This window comes from Phodopus roborovskii, unplaced genomic scaffold (genome assembly GCF_943737965.1).
Source record: "Phodopus roborovskii unplaced genomic scaffold, PHOROB, whole genome shotgun sequence".
NCBI lineage: Eukaryota > Metazoa > Chordata > Mammalia > Rodentia > Cricetidae > Phodopus > Phodopus roborovskii.
In genome coordinates this window covers 2,085,607-2,108,724 of record NW_026125537.1, presented here as the reverse complement: position 1 = coordinate 2,108,724, position 23,118 = coordinate 2,085,607, and the positions used below count along the sequence as shown (strand labels likewise).

General features: G+C 37.5%; 1 protein-coding gene across 1 annotated transcript in view; it reads right to left on the bottom strand.

Annotated features, from left to right (window-relative positions):
• The window catches only part of Dnah12 (dynein axonemal heavy chain 12), a 180,611-nt gene that overhangs the window by 88,055 nt on the left and 69,438 nt on the right, over positions 1 to 23,118 (bottom strand). The window contains exons 29-38 of the mRNA XM_051176738.1: positions 20,308 to 20,417; positions 16,727 to 16,910; positions 15,251 to 15,391; positions 11,358 to 11,441; positions 10,676 to 10,864; positions 9,702 to 9,821; positions 7,730 to 7,918; positions 4,715 to 4,866; positions 3,555 to 3,693; positions 2,327 to 2,493 (exon numbers count right to left, since the gene is read on the bottom strand). Of these exons, the coding sequence (XP_051032695.1) occupies positions 2,327 to 2,493; positions 3,555 to 3,693; positions 4,715 to 4,866; positions 7,730 to 7,918; positions 9,702 to 9,821; positions 10,676 to 10,864; positions 11,358 to 11,441; positions 15,251 to 15,391; positions 16,727 to 16,910; positions 20,308 to 20,417 (1,475 nt within the window). The remainder of the gene's footprint in view (positions 1 to 2,326; positions 2,494 to 3,554; positions 3,694 to 4,714; positions 4,867 to 7,729; positions 7,919 to 9,701; positions 9,822 to 10,675; positions 10,865 to 11,357; positions 11,442 to 15,250; positions 15,392 to 16,726; positions 16,911 to 20,307; positions 20,418 to 23,118) is intronic.

Sequence of the window (23,118 nt, the reverse complement as noted above, 5' to 3'; positions counted from 1 at the left end):
ATTCTTAGAGCAATGTCTCAGTTTCAACACTCTGCTTATGGTGAAGTCCTGGTCTTCTTACCATCTGGGTTCTATCTTCAGCGTGCACTAACAATGTCGTCTAAATATTACCTATATATTTTGCATTCAGAGAGGGCTCCATTACAGAAATGCAAAGCTTCAAAGAAATCCTAATCAGTACATCCACATTCATCACCCTGTACAAAATCCAAGTCCAAATGGATCAAATACTTCAACATAAAACCAGACACACTGAATCTGATAGAAGAGAAAGCAGGGAATAGCCCTGAACTCATTGGCACAGGAGACAATTTCCTGAACAGAACACCAGTCACCCAGGTGCTAAGATTGACAATTAATAAATGAAACCTCATGGAACTGAAAAGTTTTTATAAGGCAAAGGACACAGTCAATAGGACAAAATGGAAGCCTATAGAATGGGAAAATATTTTCATCAACTCTACATCCAATAAAAGACTAATCTCTGAAATATATAAAGAACTCAAGACATCAACAAACCAAATGATTCAATTTTAAAAATGGGGTACAGATATAAACAGAGAATTCTCAATAGAGGAATCTCAAATGACTGGAAACAAATATTCAAAATCCTTAACCATCAGAAATGCAAATCAAAACTACTTTGAGATGCCATCTTAAACCTGTCAGAAGGCTAAGATAAATAACCCAATTGACAGCACATACTGACCAGGATGTGGAACAAGGGGAACTTTCCTCCATTGTTGGTGGGAGTACAAACCTATATAGCCACTATGGAAATCAATATGGCAGTTCCTCAGAAAATTGGGAATTGATTTACCTCAAGACCCAGTTATACCACTCCTGGGCATATATGTAAAGGATGTTCCTTCCTACCACAAGGACACTTGTTTGACTATGCTCACAGAGGCTTTATTCATAATATCCAGAAACCAGAAACAACCTAGATATCCCTCAACTGAAGAATGGATTTTAAAAATGTGATGCATTTACACAACGGAGTATTACTCCACTGTTAAAAATAAATGACATCATGAAATTTGCAGGCAAATGGATAAAACTTAAAAAAAAAATCATCCAGAGCAAGGCAACCTAGACCTAGAAAGATAAACATGATATATACTCATTTATAAGTGGATATTAACTGCTAAGCAATGAATAATCCCACCAATTCACAGACTCTGAGAGGCTAAGTAACAAGAAGAGTTCTAAGGGAGAAAGAATGGACCTCTCTGGGAAAAGGAAATATAATAGATTATGTGTGGACTGTGGGTGGTTGGGTATGGGAACAGGAGGGATCAAGTGGAGAAGGGAGGGATAGAGGAAGAGATTATTGGAATTTGGGGGGCACTTGGGAGGGTTATGTGGAAACCTAGTGCCATGGAAACATCTTGGAATCTATGAGGGTGGCCCTAGTGAGGACTCCTAGTGATGAAGAATATAAAACCTGAACTTGCCATCTTCTATAACCAGGCAAAACTTCCAGTGGTAGGACTGGGACACTAACAAAGCCACAAAATCTGAGATCTATAACCTGTCCTGCTTGAAGTTCTGGGGTAATGGTGGCTCAAAATTTGGAGTGGCCCAGGTCACAAGAGGGAATCCATGCTTGACATTACCTAGATGGTCAGGAACTGGAAAACTGGGAGCTAGATGGCTCAGAGACCTAGGATAGAACCAAACACAACTGGCAGAGAGAGAGAGACAGAGAGACAGAGAGAGACAGAGAGACAGACAGAGAGTGACAGCTGATAGGAGCAGATACTGAGACACACAGCCAGACATTAGGCAGAGTTTAGGAAACCCCAGGAAAGATAAGGGAGAAGGACTGTAGGAGCCAGAGGGGTCAAGGACACCAGGAAAACACAGCCCACAGAATCCAACTAAGCAGGGCTCATAGGGGCTCACAGAGACTGAAGCAGCAGTCACAGAGTCTGCATGGGTCTGCATGTGTCCTCTGCACATGTGCTATGGTTGTTAGCCAGGGAGTTTTGTGGGGCTCCTAACAGTGGGAGTGGGAGTGTCTATGACTCTTTTGCCTGCTCCTGGGACCTCTTTCCTTCTCCTCATTTGTTGCTTCACCCTGCCTTGATATGAGGGTCTGGCCATAGTCTTATTGCAGCTTGTTATGCAGTGTATGGTTGACATTCCTGGGAGGCCTGCTCTTTTCTGAAGGAAAACAGAAGAGGAGTGGATCTGGAGCAGAGGAAGATGGGGGGGGGGGGTCTGAGAGGAGTGGAGGGAGAAGAGGCTGTGGTAGGGATGGATATACTGTACGAGAGAAGAATAAAGAAAACAGAAAAAAGACTTCAATTAAATTATTTACCAATGTCCACAATCAAAAAACTGTCGTAATAACTCAATAGGAGGTTGGGCTCCATATTTCTCCAATGAAGGCATATTCATATCATCTATAAACACTATACACTTCTTTCCCATGGGTGGTCCAAATACTCCCTTGCGCCTTTTGTCCAATCTAGCCATAATGATGTTCTAAAAATTTAAAAAGAAAGGTATATTTACTGATGGCAGTATTTTAAACTTACTGTTATCACCATTGTTTAAGTCAATATTAAGGTCTATGGTACCAGTATCCATGGTACACCAGTAGCAGCTACCATTTGTTTAATTAGTCAATAATTTAATATAAAAAATTAACATCAGAAAAAAAGGATTGAACAGTCTTTGAGAGGAAATAATGTTATGTGTGTAATTACTGAGTTACTCTTACTTAAATTGATACGAAACTTTAAATTCAACATCATTTCAAATAACATCTGTTGAAACCTTTCTCTGTACTTACAATTATAACAAGCATTTACATGTCATGCTTGCATTACATATATACATGTGTAATTCTATAATGCTTTTCACACTTGATACTCCTTTACCTAAGGGTTTAAAGACATTAATGTTCCAAACCTTTGTTGGATATTTATAGCCAACATAAATGTATATGTTTTTTAAATATTTCTGGTAATTTTTAAACTTGCTTGTCCATTGTAAAACTGAATATCAAAATTATTTTATTTGGAAATTTTACAGTATTCTAACTTTGCAGGACTTTAAAGTTAAGGGAAATCTATTGGCTGAAAACAACAGAAATAGGGGTGGGGACAATAAATAGGCACAAATTTAGGAACAGATGCTGAATGTGGCAATAATAAGAGGTTTCTTGAAATGCTTAAGCTTGCTACATTTAGGGCAAAAGAAGGTCATGTAATAGATTTGTTGGACCAATCAAGAGAGCAGCAAATATTTCTAAAAGTCACAAAGAAGAATACAGAAAGAACTGGATAGTCTCCTATGCCCACCCACTACTCTTAATACACATGCATGAGTCTCTTACACTTTCTTCTCCAGTTAAATCAATCATTGCTTATCAAGTCAAAAACAGTGACAAATGTTAATAAAGGGCTAATGTAAAAGTGTTATCTTTTGATTCATAGATTTAAAAAGTTGTATGTTTAACACATAGCTTTAAATATTTTAATATTTACCAAATAAGATAAAGTATAGTAATTATAAACCCAAGTTTCTGGCTTTATACTAACCTGAACCTGATTAGCACTGGTCCGTGCAGAGAAATTAACATAGAAAGGAAAATACTTGTCTTTTTCCAAGTGATTCATTAGTTTATCCTTCACATACACTGACTTTCCTGTACCGGTTGGACCCACAAAAAGCAGTGGCCTTTATAAAAACAATGAATAACATAATTCAAAAGGAAAGAAATTATGAAAACATTTTTTTATGGAAAGAAACTCAAGTATTTAAAAGTCTTCAAGTAGTAGTCAAGTCATTTCTATCTAAAACTCCACATGCATATAATTGTTCATGAAAGACCAGTAGAGGTAGGGCCAAGGAGATGGCTCAGCAGATAAAAGCACTTGCTTTGCAAGCCTGATGACCTGAGTTTGGATACCTGGAACCCATGTAACAAATGGACCTGGTAGCTGGTGTCTGTAATCCCAGCATTCCTACTGTGAAATGAGAAGCAGAGATAGGTACATTCTCTAAAAGGTTACTGCCCTACTAGTCTGAGACATTGATGCTACATGTAAAATCCACAGATTTGTGGAGGGGTTGTGGGTTGTATGAATGCATATGTATGTGTAGGCACGCATGGGTACAACATATATGTGGAGTTCAGAGACAACCATGGTTCAGAGACAACTTTCCACCTTTTGTTTGAGACAGGGTCCCTCACTGGCCTGGAACTTGCCACGAAGGCCAGGCTAGCTGGCCCATATTCTTTCAAGGTTGTGCCTATCTTGCCATGGCTGTAACTACAAGTCTGTACCACCATGCCCATTGCTTTTTATATGGAGTCTGGTTCCACAGGCTTCTAAAGTAAACACTTCACTGACTGAGCCATTTTCCCATCCCAGAGTATGTAGCTTTTCAAGAATAACACTGTAAGTGCCTTTTTGGTGACTTAAGAGACAATGAACTATGGTGTGTTAAAACTTTGGAGTGAGTAATAAGAAAGCTGAATTCTAGGTGTTCCAATAACAACAGATATCATTTAAAACACATTAATTAGCTCCCAGCCATTTTGGGACATGTTAATTAGCTCCCAGCTATGGTCTCACTCAGTAGCCTGAAACTCCTGAAACTCGATGATCTCAAAGTTTACTTTTTAAAAATGCTACCATTTTATTAGAATGGTACTGTTATATTTAGAATTCACATTTACAGTAGAGTTTCTTACTTTGCATAGGTAATACTCAAATCCATTAGGAAAGTATATCTAATTGTGTCCATTGTAGGGACTATGATATCTTGAATCTTGGCACGTTTGTCTTCTAAATTGGAACTTTTAATTAATTCATTCCAATGTAGCCAGTGACCTCGGTTTTTTAACTATAAGAGAAAATGTTTTAAAATATTATAACTATGCATTTGTTACATCTGAAAGAAACTGTTCAACACTTACACCATTTGAGCCCTTAGATAAAATATAACAACTGTAACACAATGATGTTTTGCCTATTCACAAGGAAAAGTTAACTTAGTCGAAAGATGGGTAAAGGACAGAAATGTGCAGTTCATGTGTGGGTTTTCTTTTCTTTTCTTTTTTTTTTTTTTTTTTTTTTTGTTGATGTTGTTGTTATTTTTGTTTTTCAAGACAGGGTTTCTCTGTGGCTTTGGAGGCTGTCCTGGAACTCAGTCTCGTCGTAGAGCAGGCTGGTCTTGAACTTGCAGAGATTCACTTGCCTCTGCTTCCCAAGTGCTGGGATTAAAGGCGTGCGCCACCACCGCCCAGCTTTGAAACGTGCATTTTATAGAAGAATAAATATGAATGGGCAGCAGACAGCTGATGCAGTAAGGATCTGTAACTTGAGATAATATTGAGAGGCCATTTGCACTCACTGCCAGAGCCTGTATTCCTCGATGACCAGCACTGGAAAAGGGACTTTACTGTCTGTTTGAAAAGTAAGTTTGTTTTTTTTTTTTTTGTTTGTTTTTTGTTTTGTTTTGTTTTTTGTTTTTTGTTTTTTTTAAATTCTAAGTCAGAGAGAGATGGCTCAGTGTTTAAGAGCACCAACTGTTCTTCCATGGTCCCAGATTCAATTTCCAGCACCCACATGGCAGCTCACAACTGTAACTCCAGTTCCAGGGAAATCTGATGCCTTCTGACATCTGTAGGCACCAGGCATACACTTAGTACACACATACATGCAGGCAAAACACCCATCCACAAACATTTTGAAATACTCTAAATGAAACTCCCAAAATTAAAAACTTTAGCCTTTTCCTCCTTTATAATGAAATATTATAATCACATAAAATGTATGTAATAATGTAATATCTTCAGTCATAAAGCAGATAAATAAACATCCATGAATCTACCACCCAGTTAATACAATTAATTTTTAAAGATAATCCAAAGATATAAACATTATCATAAACTCAATGTATCTAGAATTTATGTCCTTTATTTTTTGAGACAGCCATAGCTATGACTGTCCTGAAGCTCCCTCTGTAGACCAGGCTGTCCTTGAACTCACAGAGATCCGCCGGCCTCTGCCTTCTGAGTGCTGGAACTAAAGGTGTGCACCACCAGCTGAATTTCTGTCCTCTTAGCATCTAATCTTCCCCAAATGCCTTTAATATGTCATTTTGCATATGCTAAGTATTTATTTCAAAGTATTATAGTATAACTTATGGTACAATTTGCTATATTTTGGTCTTGTATCTTGCATGTCTTGAAGAAAATGAGCTATAATTTAACTAAAAGTAAAAATCATTTGAGACATCTGTATTTGTTTGTCATCTTTGCTTTTTGACCTAGGCTGATATTCAGCCAAGATAATCAGCAGAGTTGAACTTACTATTGCAGTCTTTAAACTCATGCTGATTGGTGGTGGGGTATGCTTTTAATTCAAGAACTCTTCGGGCATAAGCAGGTGAATATCTCTGAATTCAAGGCCAGCCTGGTTCAGGATGGCCACCAGGGATGCACTGAGAAACCTTACCTTGAAAACACAAAAACAAAAAAACAAGACAAAACAAACAAACAAAAAAAGTCTTGAAATTTGTTTGAACCACTGGCTGTGTGTGCTTGCTGTCCTGATGTCTTCCAATCAGGACCAACCTCAAACATTATTGTCTTTTCCCGATCATTCTTCCCTTTCCCCAGGTCTATTATCAAATTACAAAAGTTAATTACTGGCAAAATAGCCAGAGTCTAGGACCTGCTCCAGTACTATAGCTGATGCTAAAAATTTATTGCTGTATTTTATTGGACAAACAGGTGCCACGGTATGCATATGAAGGTCAGAGGACAACAGTTGGGAATCTGTCATCTCCTCTCCCTGCTCATGGTAGCACTCAGGCACTTGTGTTTGTGTGCCAAATGTTATTACTCATTGTCATTTCACTGGCTCAGTAATCATTTTTAAAAACTTTTAGAGTCACATTAAAGTTATATAGACATGTATTTTAGAGTTAAAAGTTTTATTAGATTAAGAAAAAGATGCTGCATGTGGTGGCACACACCTTTAGTCCCAGCACTCGGGAGGCAGCAGCAGGCAGATCCTTGAGTTCAAGGCTAGCCTGGTCTACACAGTGAGTTCCAGGACAGCCAGGGCTACACAGAGAAACCCTGTCTCAAAAAAACAACACAAAAAATAAACAAACAAAAATATTAAGAAAAAGAACAGTTTTCAATGCCCATTTTCTCTTTCCCAATGGAAACTATGTTTACCTATTTAAACTGAATATTTTGATATTTACTTTCAGTTTTTAAAAAACATGCTTATATTGTTGTCTACTGATTATTCACTTTTAGAGATTATCCCACTAGCTTTCCTCTATGACTAATAAAGACAAAACTGGTTTTGGTCATATTATTAAATTTTAGTGTTTATATGATTTGGATGACTGAGTTAGTTCTTCACTACTAGTTGGGATTGAGTCCTGTCTCTTTCTAGATTTCTATAAATTAGGTAAAATTATAACCAAGGCTCTAATTAGGTCTTATGATTGTAAAATAAAATTTGCATGAATAAGATGATTGATTAAATATCTGTTTTAAAGAAGGCTTTTATGAATTCTTTCACGGAGTGGAAAAGTAATTTAAAGTTGCATGTAACATCATAAACTATACTAGAACAAGTCTACAAAGGGAAATACGAAGGGACTAAGCATCTCACCAACGGAGTTGTGACTCAGGGCTTTGTGTTTTATATTTTTCCTACTATGTATGCACTTTAGGTCATACCTCATACATGTAGTCATAGACTAGGCCTTTTTCATCAAATGGGCATTCCCATTTACCCACAGAGTCTGGCATTGGGTCTTCTTCATTTCTCCCTGTTACAATTGATCGTATAAAATTATCAAAAGCAAGGCGGCCATTTGTATCACAACTTGCTCCAACTGACCAAATCAAAGAGAATATAAAGCAGGCCTGTTGGTGAAAAAAAGGTTAACTTATAGTGATTATTTTTAAAGACAATTTAGAAAAAAATAACTAAAATTTAATATATTAAGGCCTCTTCACATTACTGAGAAAGATCATCAGATAAACAAATTAGAGTGTAGTACAGCTAAATTATATAAAGAACAATTTCTTTGGCAATAGTGATAAAAAACTTAAATGCCTACATCAAATGACCTAGGGACATCTATTTAATTCATCCTCAAATGTATTCCTACTAGTGAAAATAATGTATGTATAAAAATGTTTATTACATCACTATTGTTTTCAACTGGGAATCAAGTTATTTAGAGTATACCATACACACCCATGGATATATACAACTCTGTAACACTGATATTGAAGAATCAAAACATACTGCAAGTGAGATGCAAATTAGTAAATATAGTTTGTAAATATTGTCATAAAAATATATATAGGAAAGAGTATATATATATATACACATACATATATATTTATACATACACACACATATATATGTATACATTATATAAATAACTGGGATATTGGTATAAATGGAAAATATGCTTTTAACTTTTATTGTATGTACATTTCTTATCTGGCTAACAAAAACATTGCCCCAAAATTTTCAATCAGGAATCTACATAAGTCTTATAAAATGATTCTGAACCATCTGATAAAGTTAGGAGTTTGGATTTATCAAGAGAACAAAAATATTCTGGAAATACACAAAATTATACATAGATGGACTATTTGTGGGATAGTTTTATGAAAGCTAACCGTAATAGCTGTGGAAGAATGTGAAGAGACAGTCCTGAGAAGATAACTCCAAATTCAAAGAGAGAATGTATAAACAAACTTCACATAACACATTTGTGAAGGTTGTAAGGTGAGAAGGAGGAGAGGAGGAGGGCATTGTCAGGAGGAAAAGCCTGGTGTTTGAGGTGTCTGAGAGAGTTTCCGAAGTTAAAAGATTGTATTACATTTTATTTGTGTGTGTGTGTGTGTGTGTGTGCGCGCGCGCGAGCGCAAAAGCACACATGTGGAGATCGGTTGACAACTGACAGGAGTTGACTCTCTCCTTTCCACTCATGTGACTTCCAGAGATTAAACTTGTCAATCTTGGCAGCAAGTGCCCTGACTCACTGAACAATCTCCCTTGCCTAAGAAGCATTTATTTATTTGTTTGTTTAAGAGAGGGTATTGATACTGCCACATAATGGGAAAGAAAGGAAGGGTAGAGTGCATTATGAACAAGGTGGTAGATTGGAGAAAGGCACAGACAGGGACACAGGTTTTTACATTTTTCTTTTGTCTCTCTTTGATAACTTCTGCCCATGATTGCTATAGTCTCTGATCTTTGAACTCGAGAGAGCAGCTAACTAGGACTACTACTACTATCTCCTTCCATGGATTCTGCCTGTATCCACCTATCTGGCTGGATACCTTCTCCCAGTCTATCATAGCTAGTTTCTATACTCCTATATACCTGCTTAGCACTAACGCAAAAAAAAAAAAAAAAAAAAAAAAAAAAAAAAATCAAGGAACCATCAACATATGGTCTTTCATTAAGAATGGCACAGTTTGAGTTAATTATGTTATATTTTATTTTCCTTAGAGTTGTTTTTAGAATCAGAATGGCAGGTCAGGTTAACTTAGTGTCCTCAGTTATTCTTCAGTAATCATCAAAAAACTGCGCTGGATCTTACAAAGGTCTTTCCGAATGCAAATATTGTTTTCTATAACCACATTTTATTTTTTAACTTAGAACCACCTTAAATATAATACCAACCATAATCCAAACACGAGTGTGCTTGCTAGTGGGTTCAACTTCCAGCACATTACAGAGAAGTATCTCAAAGAGGCGTGTGAGAGAGACAACTGCATTGATGTTACTTGTAGGAATCAGTTCCTGCAAAGGGAAAAATGATAAAATACTTTTTAAAAAAATTTCCTCCTTATTTGGAAAAGAACTGCAAGTAAATATTTCAATTTATAAAAATGGGTAAGGACAGGTACAGTATTAATCTGTTCTTTATAACATTTAAACTTATAGAATACATTGTAGGCACAATAAAAATATTTCTCAAAGATTTGTAGTGCACGCATGTGTGCATCTGAGTGCAGGTGGTCACCAGAGCCCCTGGAGTTGGAGTTATAGACTCAACATGGGTGTTGGGGACTGAATGTGACTCCTCTACAAGAACAGTGTGTATTCTTAACCACTGGGCCATCTCTCTAGCAACTAAAATATTTTTAAAATGTAGGAAATAATTGGGATGTTTTGTTTGTTTGTTTTTTGAGACAGGGCTTCTCTGTGTTGTTTTGGAGGCTGTCCTGGAACTAGCTCTGTAGACCAGGCTGGCCTCAAACTCACAGAGATCCACCCTCCTGTGCCTCCCGAGTGGTAATTGGGATTTTTAAAGGTCTAGAAACTTTGGCTTGATACAAATATTCTAGCTAAAGTAAATTTAGCCTTTTAAGTAATTTGTAATTGAAGCAATATAAAGCCAAAAAAGGCTGGGCAAGGAAGGGACATGCTTGTAATCCCAGAACTTGGAAGGTGGAGGCAGGAGGATCAGAAGTTCAAGATCATCCTCAGTTACATATTGAGTTCAAGGCCAAAAGAAATATATAATAAATAAAACAAAGGTAAATAAAAAAACTGGTTTTAGTTAGTCATTTTAGCATAGTGACTGTAGATTTAAGTAAGCTGAACAGAAACTTTAAAAACCATAGTAAGTCAGAGAATTACAGTGCTATTACCTTGCATTTTTTCCTTCGAAATACTAAAGAAGGTGGTACAAGCCATTTGAAAAGTCCTTTCAGCAGATTTTGATGCTCTGGTTCACTTAGAGGCCCTTGCAATGAATTCAACCATGAAGTCACAAGTGGTTCCCATCCTAACTGTGAAGGTTCCAAATAAATCATGCCACAACGACTCACAGTGGCAGGCTGGAGAAAAAGCAGATTTTCCTTTAACTGACAATTATCAGCTAGTACTTCTAAATCCATTCATGACCTGGGTCTGCCTGTTTCTACAGACTAGCACACACAAAATGTTCCCTGTACAGTAAACTATTTTCAGTCAGGTCCTTAGACATCCTACACCTTGTCAAGTTTATATATCATCCAGTCATGATTTGAAATGCCCAATCCTAACCAATCTCCCTGAAGACGTCTTAAATCTTCCACAAGACTAGGTCAAACACAAACACCTTCTAAGGCCTTTCTCCCCCATTGCCTCCAAGGGTATCCAGTCCCTTCCAGATTCTTAGAGCGAGTATGTGTATGTTGGGATTATTTTATTAACATACTTCTCATCCTTTTTTAAACATATACTGAGTCTTATTCATCTGTCATCCCTGGTGTTAAACCCATTTTAGGACACAAAATAAAATATTTTGATTTGAATAACAAACAAAATACTATTATATTAAGAACTTACAGAAGCCTGTGAAAGGTCCATCGTTTCAAAGATGAGGCTCATTTGAGGGGACATTTGAATGATTTCTCCACTCATAAGGCAAAGCTAAAGGCAAATATTTTTCAAATATTTTAAAATTTAGGTAGAATTAATCTGTTTATAGATAAAGCATGTGCTATGATATAAAGACATAAGTATGGCTGGAAGCCAGAAAAAAAATCTAGTCTAGTCCTATGTTTATGATATCTCCTTATCTTCTTTAATCTAAAATACTTCCTCTTTTATTAAATATGTTAAAAACTTGGACTCATCAACTGAAGTCATCCTTTCTCTCAAATTCTTATCTTTTTCATTATTACTAAAGCTATTTTATCTCAAGATCCTTGGCTTAGAGATCATTAAATTTTAATAGTATTATTAACTATTATCAACTATTCATATTTCAAATTAATGTCACTATCGTTTTCCCCACATCTACTTTTCCCTCTTCAGTCCTACAATCACCATTCTGGACTCAGATTTACCTTGTCTAGTCTCACGTCAACAGTGAAGCATCTAACATTTCTGGATTCGAGTCCTTAGATATAAAATAGAGTGGTAAAGAGCTGCATTGTGTAATATGGTTGCTACTACCAGGCAGAGCTATTTGTATTTAACTTACTAATGTAAAATTAAATAAAGTTTAAAGTTCAGTTCTTTAACACTTTTATTTTCTTGGTGCTAAAGATGAAGTGAAGACCTTATGCATGCTAGGCAAGGCAAGCATTCTACTTCTGGGCTATCTCCAACTATACTAAATCATTCTGCAAATGCAATGTTAACAAGTCACTTATGACTTATTGATGACCATCTTAACAGTGCAAGCATTTCCAGAATTATAGAAAGTTCTACTTGAGAGAACTCATCTGGAATACTTTTAAATGTATATCAGATCATGCCAGGAAACACTCTTCTCCTTGCTATCAAGTTAAGACAATATCATCACTCAATCTACTATGTTGTCTACTAGTTTGTACTTAACCATCAAGTGCAAGTCAGCCATCTGGCAACCCTTGTCTTGCTGTCACCTACCAGGCCCTAAGGATTCTCTTCTCATCAAAGCCCTCAGCATTTAGCCCAACCTCATTCTAATCCCAGCCTGGGCCAGGGTTCAAGGGAACGAGCATTTAAAAACAATAGCATCTAATGTTCCTGACCATCCTATCTTCATTTGTTTTTTACTTACTTTGTTCCAGCCATTCATTTCATATACCTAGAAATTTATCTCTTGAAAAAAAAAAAACTAAGTAATTCTGAACTACTAAATGCAAGCATCTTAATCTCTGTCTGCAGCTCCCAACCACCTAGTTCTCTCTCCCACTGACACCCAATATACTTTTTCCTTTTACTAAAAATGGATTTTTCTTCTAAAATAATAGATCCGATTACAGTTTCCACTCCTCTACTCCTACCACATCTTCCTCCCTAATACACTTTCTCTTCATTTTTGTAAGGAATTTCTCATCCTGGCTGGCTGGTTTTGTCTCCTTTGTTAGGTAAGTTCTGCTTTATACCCGTTGCTCCTACTATTCTCCTGCCACTGTCTTTCAAGTCCTTGTGCATTTCCAGGATTGCAAAATTACCTTTATCTATGCCCAGACTGCTTATCTGCAGAGACTATTTCACAAAGCAGCCCTTGGTTGAATGAGTGATGATTCAAACCTTTTAGTTTAACCAGGTCCTCAGCACTACCCACATACACATAGTTCTATGTTTCCCTAAGCCAGTGGTTCTCAGCCTTCCTAATGCTGTGACACCTTAAAACAGTTCCTCATGTTGTGATGGCCCCCAACCATAAGATTATTTCATTGCTGCTTCATAACAGTAATTTTGCTACTGTTGTGATTAATAATGTAAATATCTGATATGTGACTCCAAAGGGATCACGACCCATAAGTTGAGGACCACTGCTACAGCAGATCTGCTTCTCAGAGTCTCCTATGGCTAATTAAAACTGTTTAATTTCACTGGGCAGTGGTGGTGAACTCCTTTAATCCCAGCACTCAGGGGGCAGGAGCAGGCAGATCTCTGCCAGTTCAAGGCTAGCCTGGTCTACAGAAGAAATTCTGAGACAGGCTCCAAAGCAACACAGAGAAATCCTGTCTTGAACCACCACCACCAAAAACAAAACAAAACAAAACAAAAAACTGTTTCATTTCTTCTTACATCTGTACATCTGAAAAGAACTGAGGCTTACCACTCCATGAAGATAAGATGTCATAAGGGTTGTTTTTCATTTTCACCATCGACTCTGTATATCCAAACTTTCTGGCCACACTCCCCCTTTCCTCTAATTGGAAAGCACCCTTATATTTGAGTTTAAATTCTTATGTTTATGAGTTTAAATTCTTATGATTAATTCCTGCTTCTGAATCATTAATACTTGTCAGTTTACTTTTCACTCTCAGTGCAATCAATATTACTGAGTGAAAATAAGGAAAAATGTAATGACTAACAATGATAAGGTACTTGAACATAAATTTGAGTCTAATTAGATGAATTTTACTACCTACTATGACAGTCATTTCATAGATACATGGAAATCAGTTGGACAGGGGAAATAACCTAATGACAGAGTACTTGTTTAACATATGCAAGGCTCCAGGATTCAGTCTCCAATGCCACAAAACAAGTATGGAAATAAACTGAGATACAGTCAGATAGGAGAATACTAATACAAACATGAAATAGAATAAGTAATAAAATAGAATACAACACAAATACCTCACATACATGGATCAAAATAGGAAAACACTAAAGAATATGAGTCCATTAACAGGAAGTCCAAAATCTGCTAAAATCAATTATAACTGATTAAGTGATGATCTCTAGAAAACATACTGACTTGGAATATGCATGAATGAACCATTGTGTACAGAGAATTGCATGCATCTTTGTTTTGGTAATAGTCATGAAAGTATACAAAATACATTAAAATCATAGTATCTATCTTTTACATATTACTCATGTCCTAGGGTAACATTTTACGGATAAAAACTAAAGTATTCAACTTTTTAAAATAAGAAATGAGACTTTTTTTTATCTTCTTCTAAAATATTAAAGTTCTGTATGAAATTATAAAATTGAAATAGCTTAACTCTTTCTTATAGGTATGAGTGTTTTGCCCACATGTCTATATGTGCATGAAGTATCAAAGCCTGAGTTACAGATGACTGCTAGCCACCATGTGGGGGCTGGGACTTGAACACAGATCTTAGGTCATCAGTTCCCAGAGGAGAAGACAGTGTTGTTAATGACTAGGCAATCTCTCCATCCCATTTTACTGGTAGATTACTATGGTGGCTTGGATAAGACTGGCCTTCATAAGCTTATATATTTGAATGCTGAATCAACCAGGGGGTTGCACTATTTGAAAGGATTAAAAGGATTGGTAGGTGTGTGTGACATTGTTGGAAGAAGTGTGTCACTAGGTGTAGGCTTTGAGGTTTCAAAAGGCCATGCCAAACCCAGAGTATCTCTGCCTATGATCATGATGTAGATCTCAACCTGCATGAATGCTTCCATGTTCCTGCCATGATGATAATAAACTAACCCTGTTGAAACTGCAAGCAAGCCCCCAGTTAAAGGATTTCTTTTATTAGAGCTGCTTTGATCATGGTGTCTCTTCACAGCAATAGAACAATGACTAAGACAAAAAACAAAAGTCTTATTATAACATAGTCTTTACTGAAAAGACAATTTACAAATGTATTCAATTTTTACACACTTTAGCTTACAAAAGACTTATTATAGCATAGTCTTTACTGAAAAGACAATTTACAAATGTATTTAATTTTTTACACACTTTAACTATATAATCCTAGACTTGCTTAATTATATATGAGTAATTTCTACTTTAAATAGTAGTAATTTACCTTTTTATTATCATCCAAGACTGTATTCATACTCTCTATCCACAAAGTGTCAATAGGACCATCAAATACAACCCATTTCCGGTCAGGTGACTCTGCTAAGGCAAATTCTCTAAATGTGTTTGCCACAATGCCATCAGTCCACTGAGGAAAAAGGAAAAGCTGAAAAAGCTTCCTTCATTAAATAAATTGCATTTGTCATTAAAAACATGTAAATGCTTCTACTTTCTTTCTTTATAATGCACAGGAAAGGTATGGAATTATAAAAAACCATCCTGGGTGAGATAACCCAGACCCAGAAAGACAAAGACAGCATGTATTCACTCATAAGTGGACATTAAACATACAGCAAAGGATAACCAGCCTACAGTCCACAACCTCAGAGAAGCTAGGTAACAAGGAGGACCCTAATAGAGAATACATAGATTCCCCTGGGGAAGGGAAGGAGGGACAGTGTAGAAGGAGATGGGGCAGGGGAGGAGGAGGAGAACCTGAGGGAATGGGATGGTACAGTTTGGGGAATGACAGATAGGGAGAGCAAGGAAAGATATATCTTGAATCAGGGAGTCATTATGCAGTTAGTTATAACTAACCCTGGCACTATGGAAATTCCCAGGAATCCACAAGGATGACCCCAGCTAAGACTCTAAGCAATAATGGAGAGGGTGTCTGAACTGGCCTCCCTCTGTAATCAGACTGATGACTACCTTAATTGTCATCATAGAGCCTTCATCTAGAAACTGATGGAAGCAAATGCAGAGACCCACAGCTAAGCACTGGGCTGAGTTCCCAGAGTCCAGTCAAAGACAGAGAGGAATGATAATATGAACACAGGGATCAAGACCATGATGGGGAAACCCACAGACAGCTGACCTGAGCTAGTGGGAGCTCACTGACTGGACTGACAGCGGGGGAACCTGCACAGAACTGAACAAGGCCCTCTGAATGTGGTGATGGTTGTGTGGCTTAGACAGTCTATGGGGCCACTGGCAGTGGGACCTAGTGCATAAACTGGCTTTTTGGAGCCCATTCCCTGTGGAGGGATACCATGCTCAGCCTAGACACAGCGGGGAGGGCCTTGGTCCTGCCTCAATGTGATAAAGTGATGGGACAGACTTTGTTGACCCCCCCCATGGGAGGCCTCACCCTCTCTGAGGAGTGGATGTGGGGTAGGGTGGGGAAAGATGGGGGTGAATGGCAGGAGGGAAGGGAGGGGAAACTTGAATTTGGTATGTAAAATTTAAAAAAAAGATTGTTTTAAAAAAATTAAAGTCAAATTAAAGTCATATGTATTGACAAAAATTTACTGGAGCCTGAAAAGTTGGTTAATATCAATTACATTCTTGTATACAATAGCCCATGCCTGGGCAATACAACTTGTTTGTTGTAAATACTGAATGCCAAACCAACAATAAACAAACAGCTTCTTTGTTTTAATTGGTAAAAAAAAATGTACAAGAGTGTTATCTTGCAGATTACCTCATGAGACACAGGGTCAAACTGTCCAAAAAGCTGGCCCATAGTAATTGACTTTGGGTTTACAGTCCTGTACATGACCTTTTCTTCCTCTCCATAGTTGCGTTCATTCATAAGAGTTAAAGTATCAGCCAACACATGCAGAACTTCTGTCTTAGCAGCAAAAGGCTCTCCTACCAGCATAAAACTATGAAAGATAATTATACAATAAGATGGTAAACATATGTCCAATTAAACAATTTATACCAGCATAGAAAACACCACTCTGTGTTAATCGCCCTACATTGTTTTTGAATCTCTAAAATGTTTCCTCAGATAATTATTCACTACTCCTCTAAACTGATCAAGTCTACACTGAATTTCCCACATTCATAACACTATCAAAAATAGACTATGAAGAGTTTAAAATGACAATAAAATTTTATTATTTATATATTGTTAAAATAAAGCCCAAGGCATGGGAAGAACTGTTTCTAAAGCTTTCAATTGCTGTAGTGGCAAAGTACACTTTGCCAAAGATTTGCAGACCTCCTCCTGGCACACAGGCTTCCTTACCACTCTGTGGAAACATGAGGTGACCAATTCCAACCAATGAGTCATACAAGGTAGGTAATTTCCAGTAAGGGAACTGACAGAGCTCCGTTACCCCCCACCCCCCAGCAAGAATGTAAGCCACAATGGAGGAATGGTGGCTACTCTTTGTGACTATAATAGACAGAGTCTCCCTGGTAACCTATAAATGAACTGTGCCTTTGCGTTGTAAATCACTAACATTTTGGCTGGTTGTTCCAACAGTGTACTCAGCCTGTCTTAGGGAGGGTGTTTTTGCAATAATAAAAGAAATATAAGGCACTAACTTAGAAACCAGGGCAAATTAAGTTTCCAGAGGATAAATGATTGACTACTGTTGTTATACAATGGTAAAACATTTTCTGAATTGAACCACTTAGGTAACTTGGAAGACAGATCATACACCTAGTGAAGAGGAAAGGGTAGTAAACACAGTGATATTAGGTACAATAAAAAAAACGTGGTCCTCTACTGGAGTTCTGGGCCCCTCTCAGAGATCCGCCTATCCCCTCTGGGCCATTCTGAGCCCCTGCAGGTTGGATCCGTGACCCTTATCACCGGGCTTCTGCTAAAGAGGCCTCAGCTGGAGAGTGCCAGGCCTAGGCTAGATCTGCCTATCAACGCACCCGGAACATCTTGAATTGCAGCCTAGTCTTTGACCCTCATCGCCAGGCCCCTGCCTGAGGAGAGACCTCCTAGAGAGCTTGGATCACCCAGAGCTACAGACATCGAACCTCTGACCTACCTAAGCCCACCTGGGGAGTACCAGAGAGAGAGAGAGAGAGAGAGAGAGAGAGAGACCCCACCTACACCTACTGGAAGAAGAGATGGGAAGTCTGCAATACAAGAAAACACCTATTAGAAAAACAAGCATAACACCACCAGAATCTAGGGACTCAACACCAACTAGACCTGAACACCCCAAACCAGATGAAACAGAAGAGAAAGACTTAAAAATTATTATCATAAAAATGATAGAGGCCCTCAAAGACGATGTGAGAAAATCCTTTAAAGAAATAGAAGAAAAAACAAACAAAAAATTGAAAGAAATGAACAAATTTCTTAAAGAAAGTACAGAAAGCCAAGAAAAAAACAAACAGTTGAAGGAAATGGTTCAAGACTTGAAAACTGAAATAGAGACAATAAAGAAAACACAAACTGAAGGAATGCTGGAAATAGAAAAACTAGGCAAATGATCGGGAACTACAGACACAAGCATAATCAACAGGATACAAGAGATGGAAGAGAGAATCTCAGGCGCTGAAGATGAACTAGAGGAAATAGATTCATTGACCAAAGAAAATCGTAAATCCAACAAATCCTTAACACAAAACATCCAGGAAATGTGGGACACAATGAAAAAGCCAAACCTAAGAATAATAGGCATAGAGGAAGGTGAAGAAGCCCAGCTCAAAGGCACAGAAAATATATTCAACAAAATCATTGAGGAAAACTTTCCCAATCTGAAGAAGGACATGCTCATGAAAGTACAAGAAGCATAATGAACCTCAAATAGACTGGACCAAAGAAAAGAGACCCCATGAACACATAATAATCAAAACACCTAACATACAGAATAAAGAAATAATATTAAGAGCAGCGAAGGAAAAAGGACAGGTAACATATAAAGGCAGACCTATCAAAATTACACCTGAATTCTCCATGGAAACTCTCAAGGCCTGAAGGTCCCGGATAGATGTTCTACAAGTACTAAGAGTCCACGAATGCCAGCCCAGGCTACTATACCCAGAAAAACTCTCAATCACTATAGATGGAGAAAACAAGATATTTAATGACAAAACCAGGTTTTCACAATATGTATCTACAAATCCAGCCCTACAGAAAGTTCTGGAAGGAAAACTCCAACCCAAGAAAGTTAACTACACTCACAAAGACATAAGCAATAGATAATCCCACTTCACTAGAATCCAAGGGTAAAGCAGGACAAATATATTCAAATACCACTGCCAACAATAAATCTAAAACAAATAAGCATTAACAATCAATGGGCCTTACTTTCCTTCAACATTAATGGTCTTAACTCGCCTATAAAAAGACACAGGCTAACAGAATGGATACGAAGACAGAATCCATCCTTCTGCTGCATACAAGAAACACATCTAAGCTTCAAAGATAGACATTACCTCAGGGTTGGGAAAGGATCTTCCAATCAAATGGACCCAAGAAGCAAGCAGGTGTGGCTATCCTAATATCTAACAAGTTAGACTTCAAACCAAAATTAATAAAAAGAGATGGAGACAATCCATCAACACATGCATATTGAGGAAAGAAGACAAAAATAGGAAGACTTTTCAAAAGTTGAGTCCCATGGAATACAGCTGATTAGAAAGTCCCTCCCAGGAAACAAGAATCAAGCAGAGTTAGATCCAAGATGTTAAAAAGAGCCTTAAGTTTACACAATATAAGAGATCTTGTAAAGGAAAAAACATATATATATATATATATATATATATATATATATATGTATGTATATGTATATGTATACACACATATGTATGTATATATGTATACATATATATGTAAAGTTATGTACACAAAATTAAATATCTACTTTAATAATGCCTTATAAAATAAATTATATACATAAAATGTTTACAGCTGCTTGGATGGTTCCCTACCAGGAAAAAGCCTTCAAGCTTAAACTCCATTAGTTTCACAGTATATCCGTCTCTTGAAATGGCACCATCATGTGTCCAAGTGGATTTCAGAATTGTTACCAAACAGCATGAGCTGTGTTTACTCCAGTTTCTGAGACAAGATCTTCATATACCGGCCAATCTGGCCTGGAATACAAGATCCTCCTGCCTCACATGATCATAAGCTAGGGTTACAGGTGCATACCCCCACCCCAGTTCTTTGTTTTTTGCTGTAAGCTACTGAGAAAGGAGAAGTTATTTGTTCTCACCCTCATAAATAAAAGTTTATTGCTTCTTTTTGTTATTTAGTTTAATTTAAAATAACATCAAACTATAGCAGATAATCAATATCCTTACCCATGTCGAACAATCATCATTTCATATGTCTGAATCATCTTTTCAAGAAAAAACTTAACAGGTTGAAGATTATGTGCTTGGCAGGTTTCATGTGCACATTCCAAAAATTCCTGAAATAAAATAAAAATGGAGTGTGTTTCTATGAAATGTTATTAAAAATCATTTAGACAGAGATTTTTAATTAAAAAGAATAAATAAGGCTAAAATGCTGTTAATATGTCAATGTAAGTTATTATTGATCATAGTATTCTAGCTCTTTAAAGGTGTGTGCCAAAAAACTATTTTTGGTTAAAACACAAAAGAATATGCTAGATAATCCTTCATACCATAGCAACTAGGAATAAACAGAGAAGCTAAAAATGCCATTTAAAATTTAAGAGCCATGTAAGAGGGAGGGAGGGTGGGAAGGAGGAAAAGAGGGAAGGAGAGGGAACTGGGATCGATATGTAAAATAAAAAAATAATAAAGTAAAATTAAAAAAAGATTGTTAATAAAATAAAAATCTTACAAATAGAAAAAAATTAAGAGCTATAATGTACTGTTGTTGCAAATTATTCTGAAAGAACTTAGAAATGGGTTAGTCTTTCCTGGGTATCCTGGCTAATTTTATGTCAACTCAACTTAAGACAAGATACAGTGATCTGAAAGGAGAGGACCTCAAATGGAGAAAATGCCTCCATAAGATTGGGCTGCAGGGAAACCTGTACAGCATTTTCTTAACTGGTGACTGATGGGGGTGGGAGGCAGCCCATTGTGGGTGATGCAACCCTGGGTTCTGTAAGAAAGAAAGCCGAGAAAGCCATGAGGAGAAAGCCAGTAAGCAGCACTTCTCCATGACCTCTACAATCAGCTCCTGCCTCCAGGTTCCTATGATACTGAAGTGTACGTTAAAAAAAAAAAAAAAAAAAAAAAAAATCCTTTCGACCTTGCGAACACATCCCCCATGGAGGGATACTGCCTTAACCTAGAGACAGGAGAGAAGTCCTAGTCCCTACTTCAAATAACTTGACAGATTTATATGACCCCACCTGGATGTCATTGCCCTACATGTGGAATTGGGGTGTGGGGATAGGAGGGGAGGGTGGCCAGGGTGCTGCATGTGAGGGGGTAGAGATGGTAAGAGGGAGGGAGGGAGAGGGAACTGGGATCGACATGTAAAATAAAAAATAAATAAATTTAAAAAAATCCTTTCCTCCTCAAGTTGGTTTTGGTTATGGTGTTTCATTACAGCAATAAAGACCCTAATAAGACACTGGGAAAGTACAGCTATAGCTCTTTTAAAGTCCTCTTTAATGTAGTACACGCCTTTAATCCCAGTACTTAGAGCAAAAGCAGGTAGCTTTCTAAAGTTTTAGGCCAGTCTGTTTTACATAGAGAGATACAAGCCAGCCAAAGATAAATTGTGAGCCCCTGTCTCAACCCTGTTCTAACACCCCTCCCCCAAAATAAATTTCTGGTGGAAGAAAAGATCTATACTACAGCTGGATAGCACACAAAAACATGGGAGGATGAACCTCACTATTAAAAGTATACCCCAAGATCCAGCTATTGGAAATATACCCAAAAGATGCTTCATTCTATCATAGAGACAGTTGCTCAGCCATGTTCATTGCTGCTCTATTCATAATAGCCAGAAATTGGAAACAACCTACAAGTCTCAACAGAAGAATGGATAAAGAAAATGTGGAACATTTATACAATGGAGTATACTCATCCATTAAAAAAAAAATGAAGTCATGAGATTCACAGGTAAATAGATGGAACTTGAAAAAATCATCTTGAGTGAGGTATCCCAGACCCAGAAAAGATAAATATGGTATGCATTTGCTTACATGTGGATATTAGCTGTTAGGTCCCTGAAAACAAAACAGCCATCTGTGGAATCACAAAGAGCAGGTGTAGAGGAAGAGAGTAAGGGGACAGACAGATCTTGTTAGGGAAAGCAAACAGAACAGATAGTTAAGGATGGATGGGGTGAGACTGGGATGGGTGGATAGAGTGGAAGGAGAGGAGGTAGGGATGGGGAATACAACAGCAAGGCCCCATTGCTGAATACAATACCTACACAATTCATTGAACATGGAGAAGTCAAGCTGCTTCCTACATAGAGCCTTCACTCCTACTTCTATCATCTTTATTACAGGAAGGTACTCTTTATTTACTACCAAAGGAGAAAGATAAACACCAAGCCAGCCACAAATTCTTTGCTCTCCAATGGTGTCCAGTCTGCAAAATATGCTAGGGCAATAGTAGCACAAAGCTTGTGGTACTAACCGACCAATATCTGAAATCCCACACCATGAGATGTAACCCAAACCCCAAGACTGCTTGGGTGACGAATAATCAGAGACCAGATAGTCCGGGGAACCTAGATTAAAACCAAATGCTACACTCAAAGAAACAATAGCAATAAAATGACTACTAATGACATTCTGCTATACTCACTACTTTCATGCTTAGTCATCATCAGAGAAGGTTCCCCCTGCAGTAGATGGGAACAAATACAGAGATCCATAGCCAGGAATTAAGCAAAGAGTGAATGACCTTGGAACACTTAAATGGGATGTCTCAATCAAGTCCCTCTATTCAGGGCACAGAGAACCCCATGGAAGAGGAGGTGGAAAGAGTGCAAGAGCCAGGGAGGATGGAGGACACCAAGGAAACAAGACCCTCTACCCAACATTATCAAAGCTATCGTGAACTCACAGATCTTGCACAGGACCTGCATGGGTCTGCACCAGGTCCTTTGTGTATATATTACAACTTCCAGTTTAGTGTTCTATGGGACTCCTGGTGTGTGAATGAGTGGAT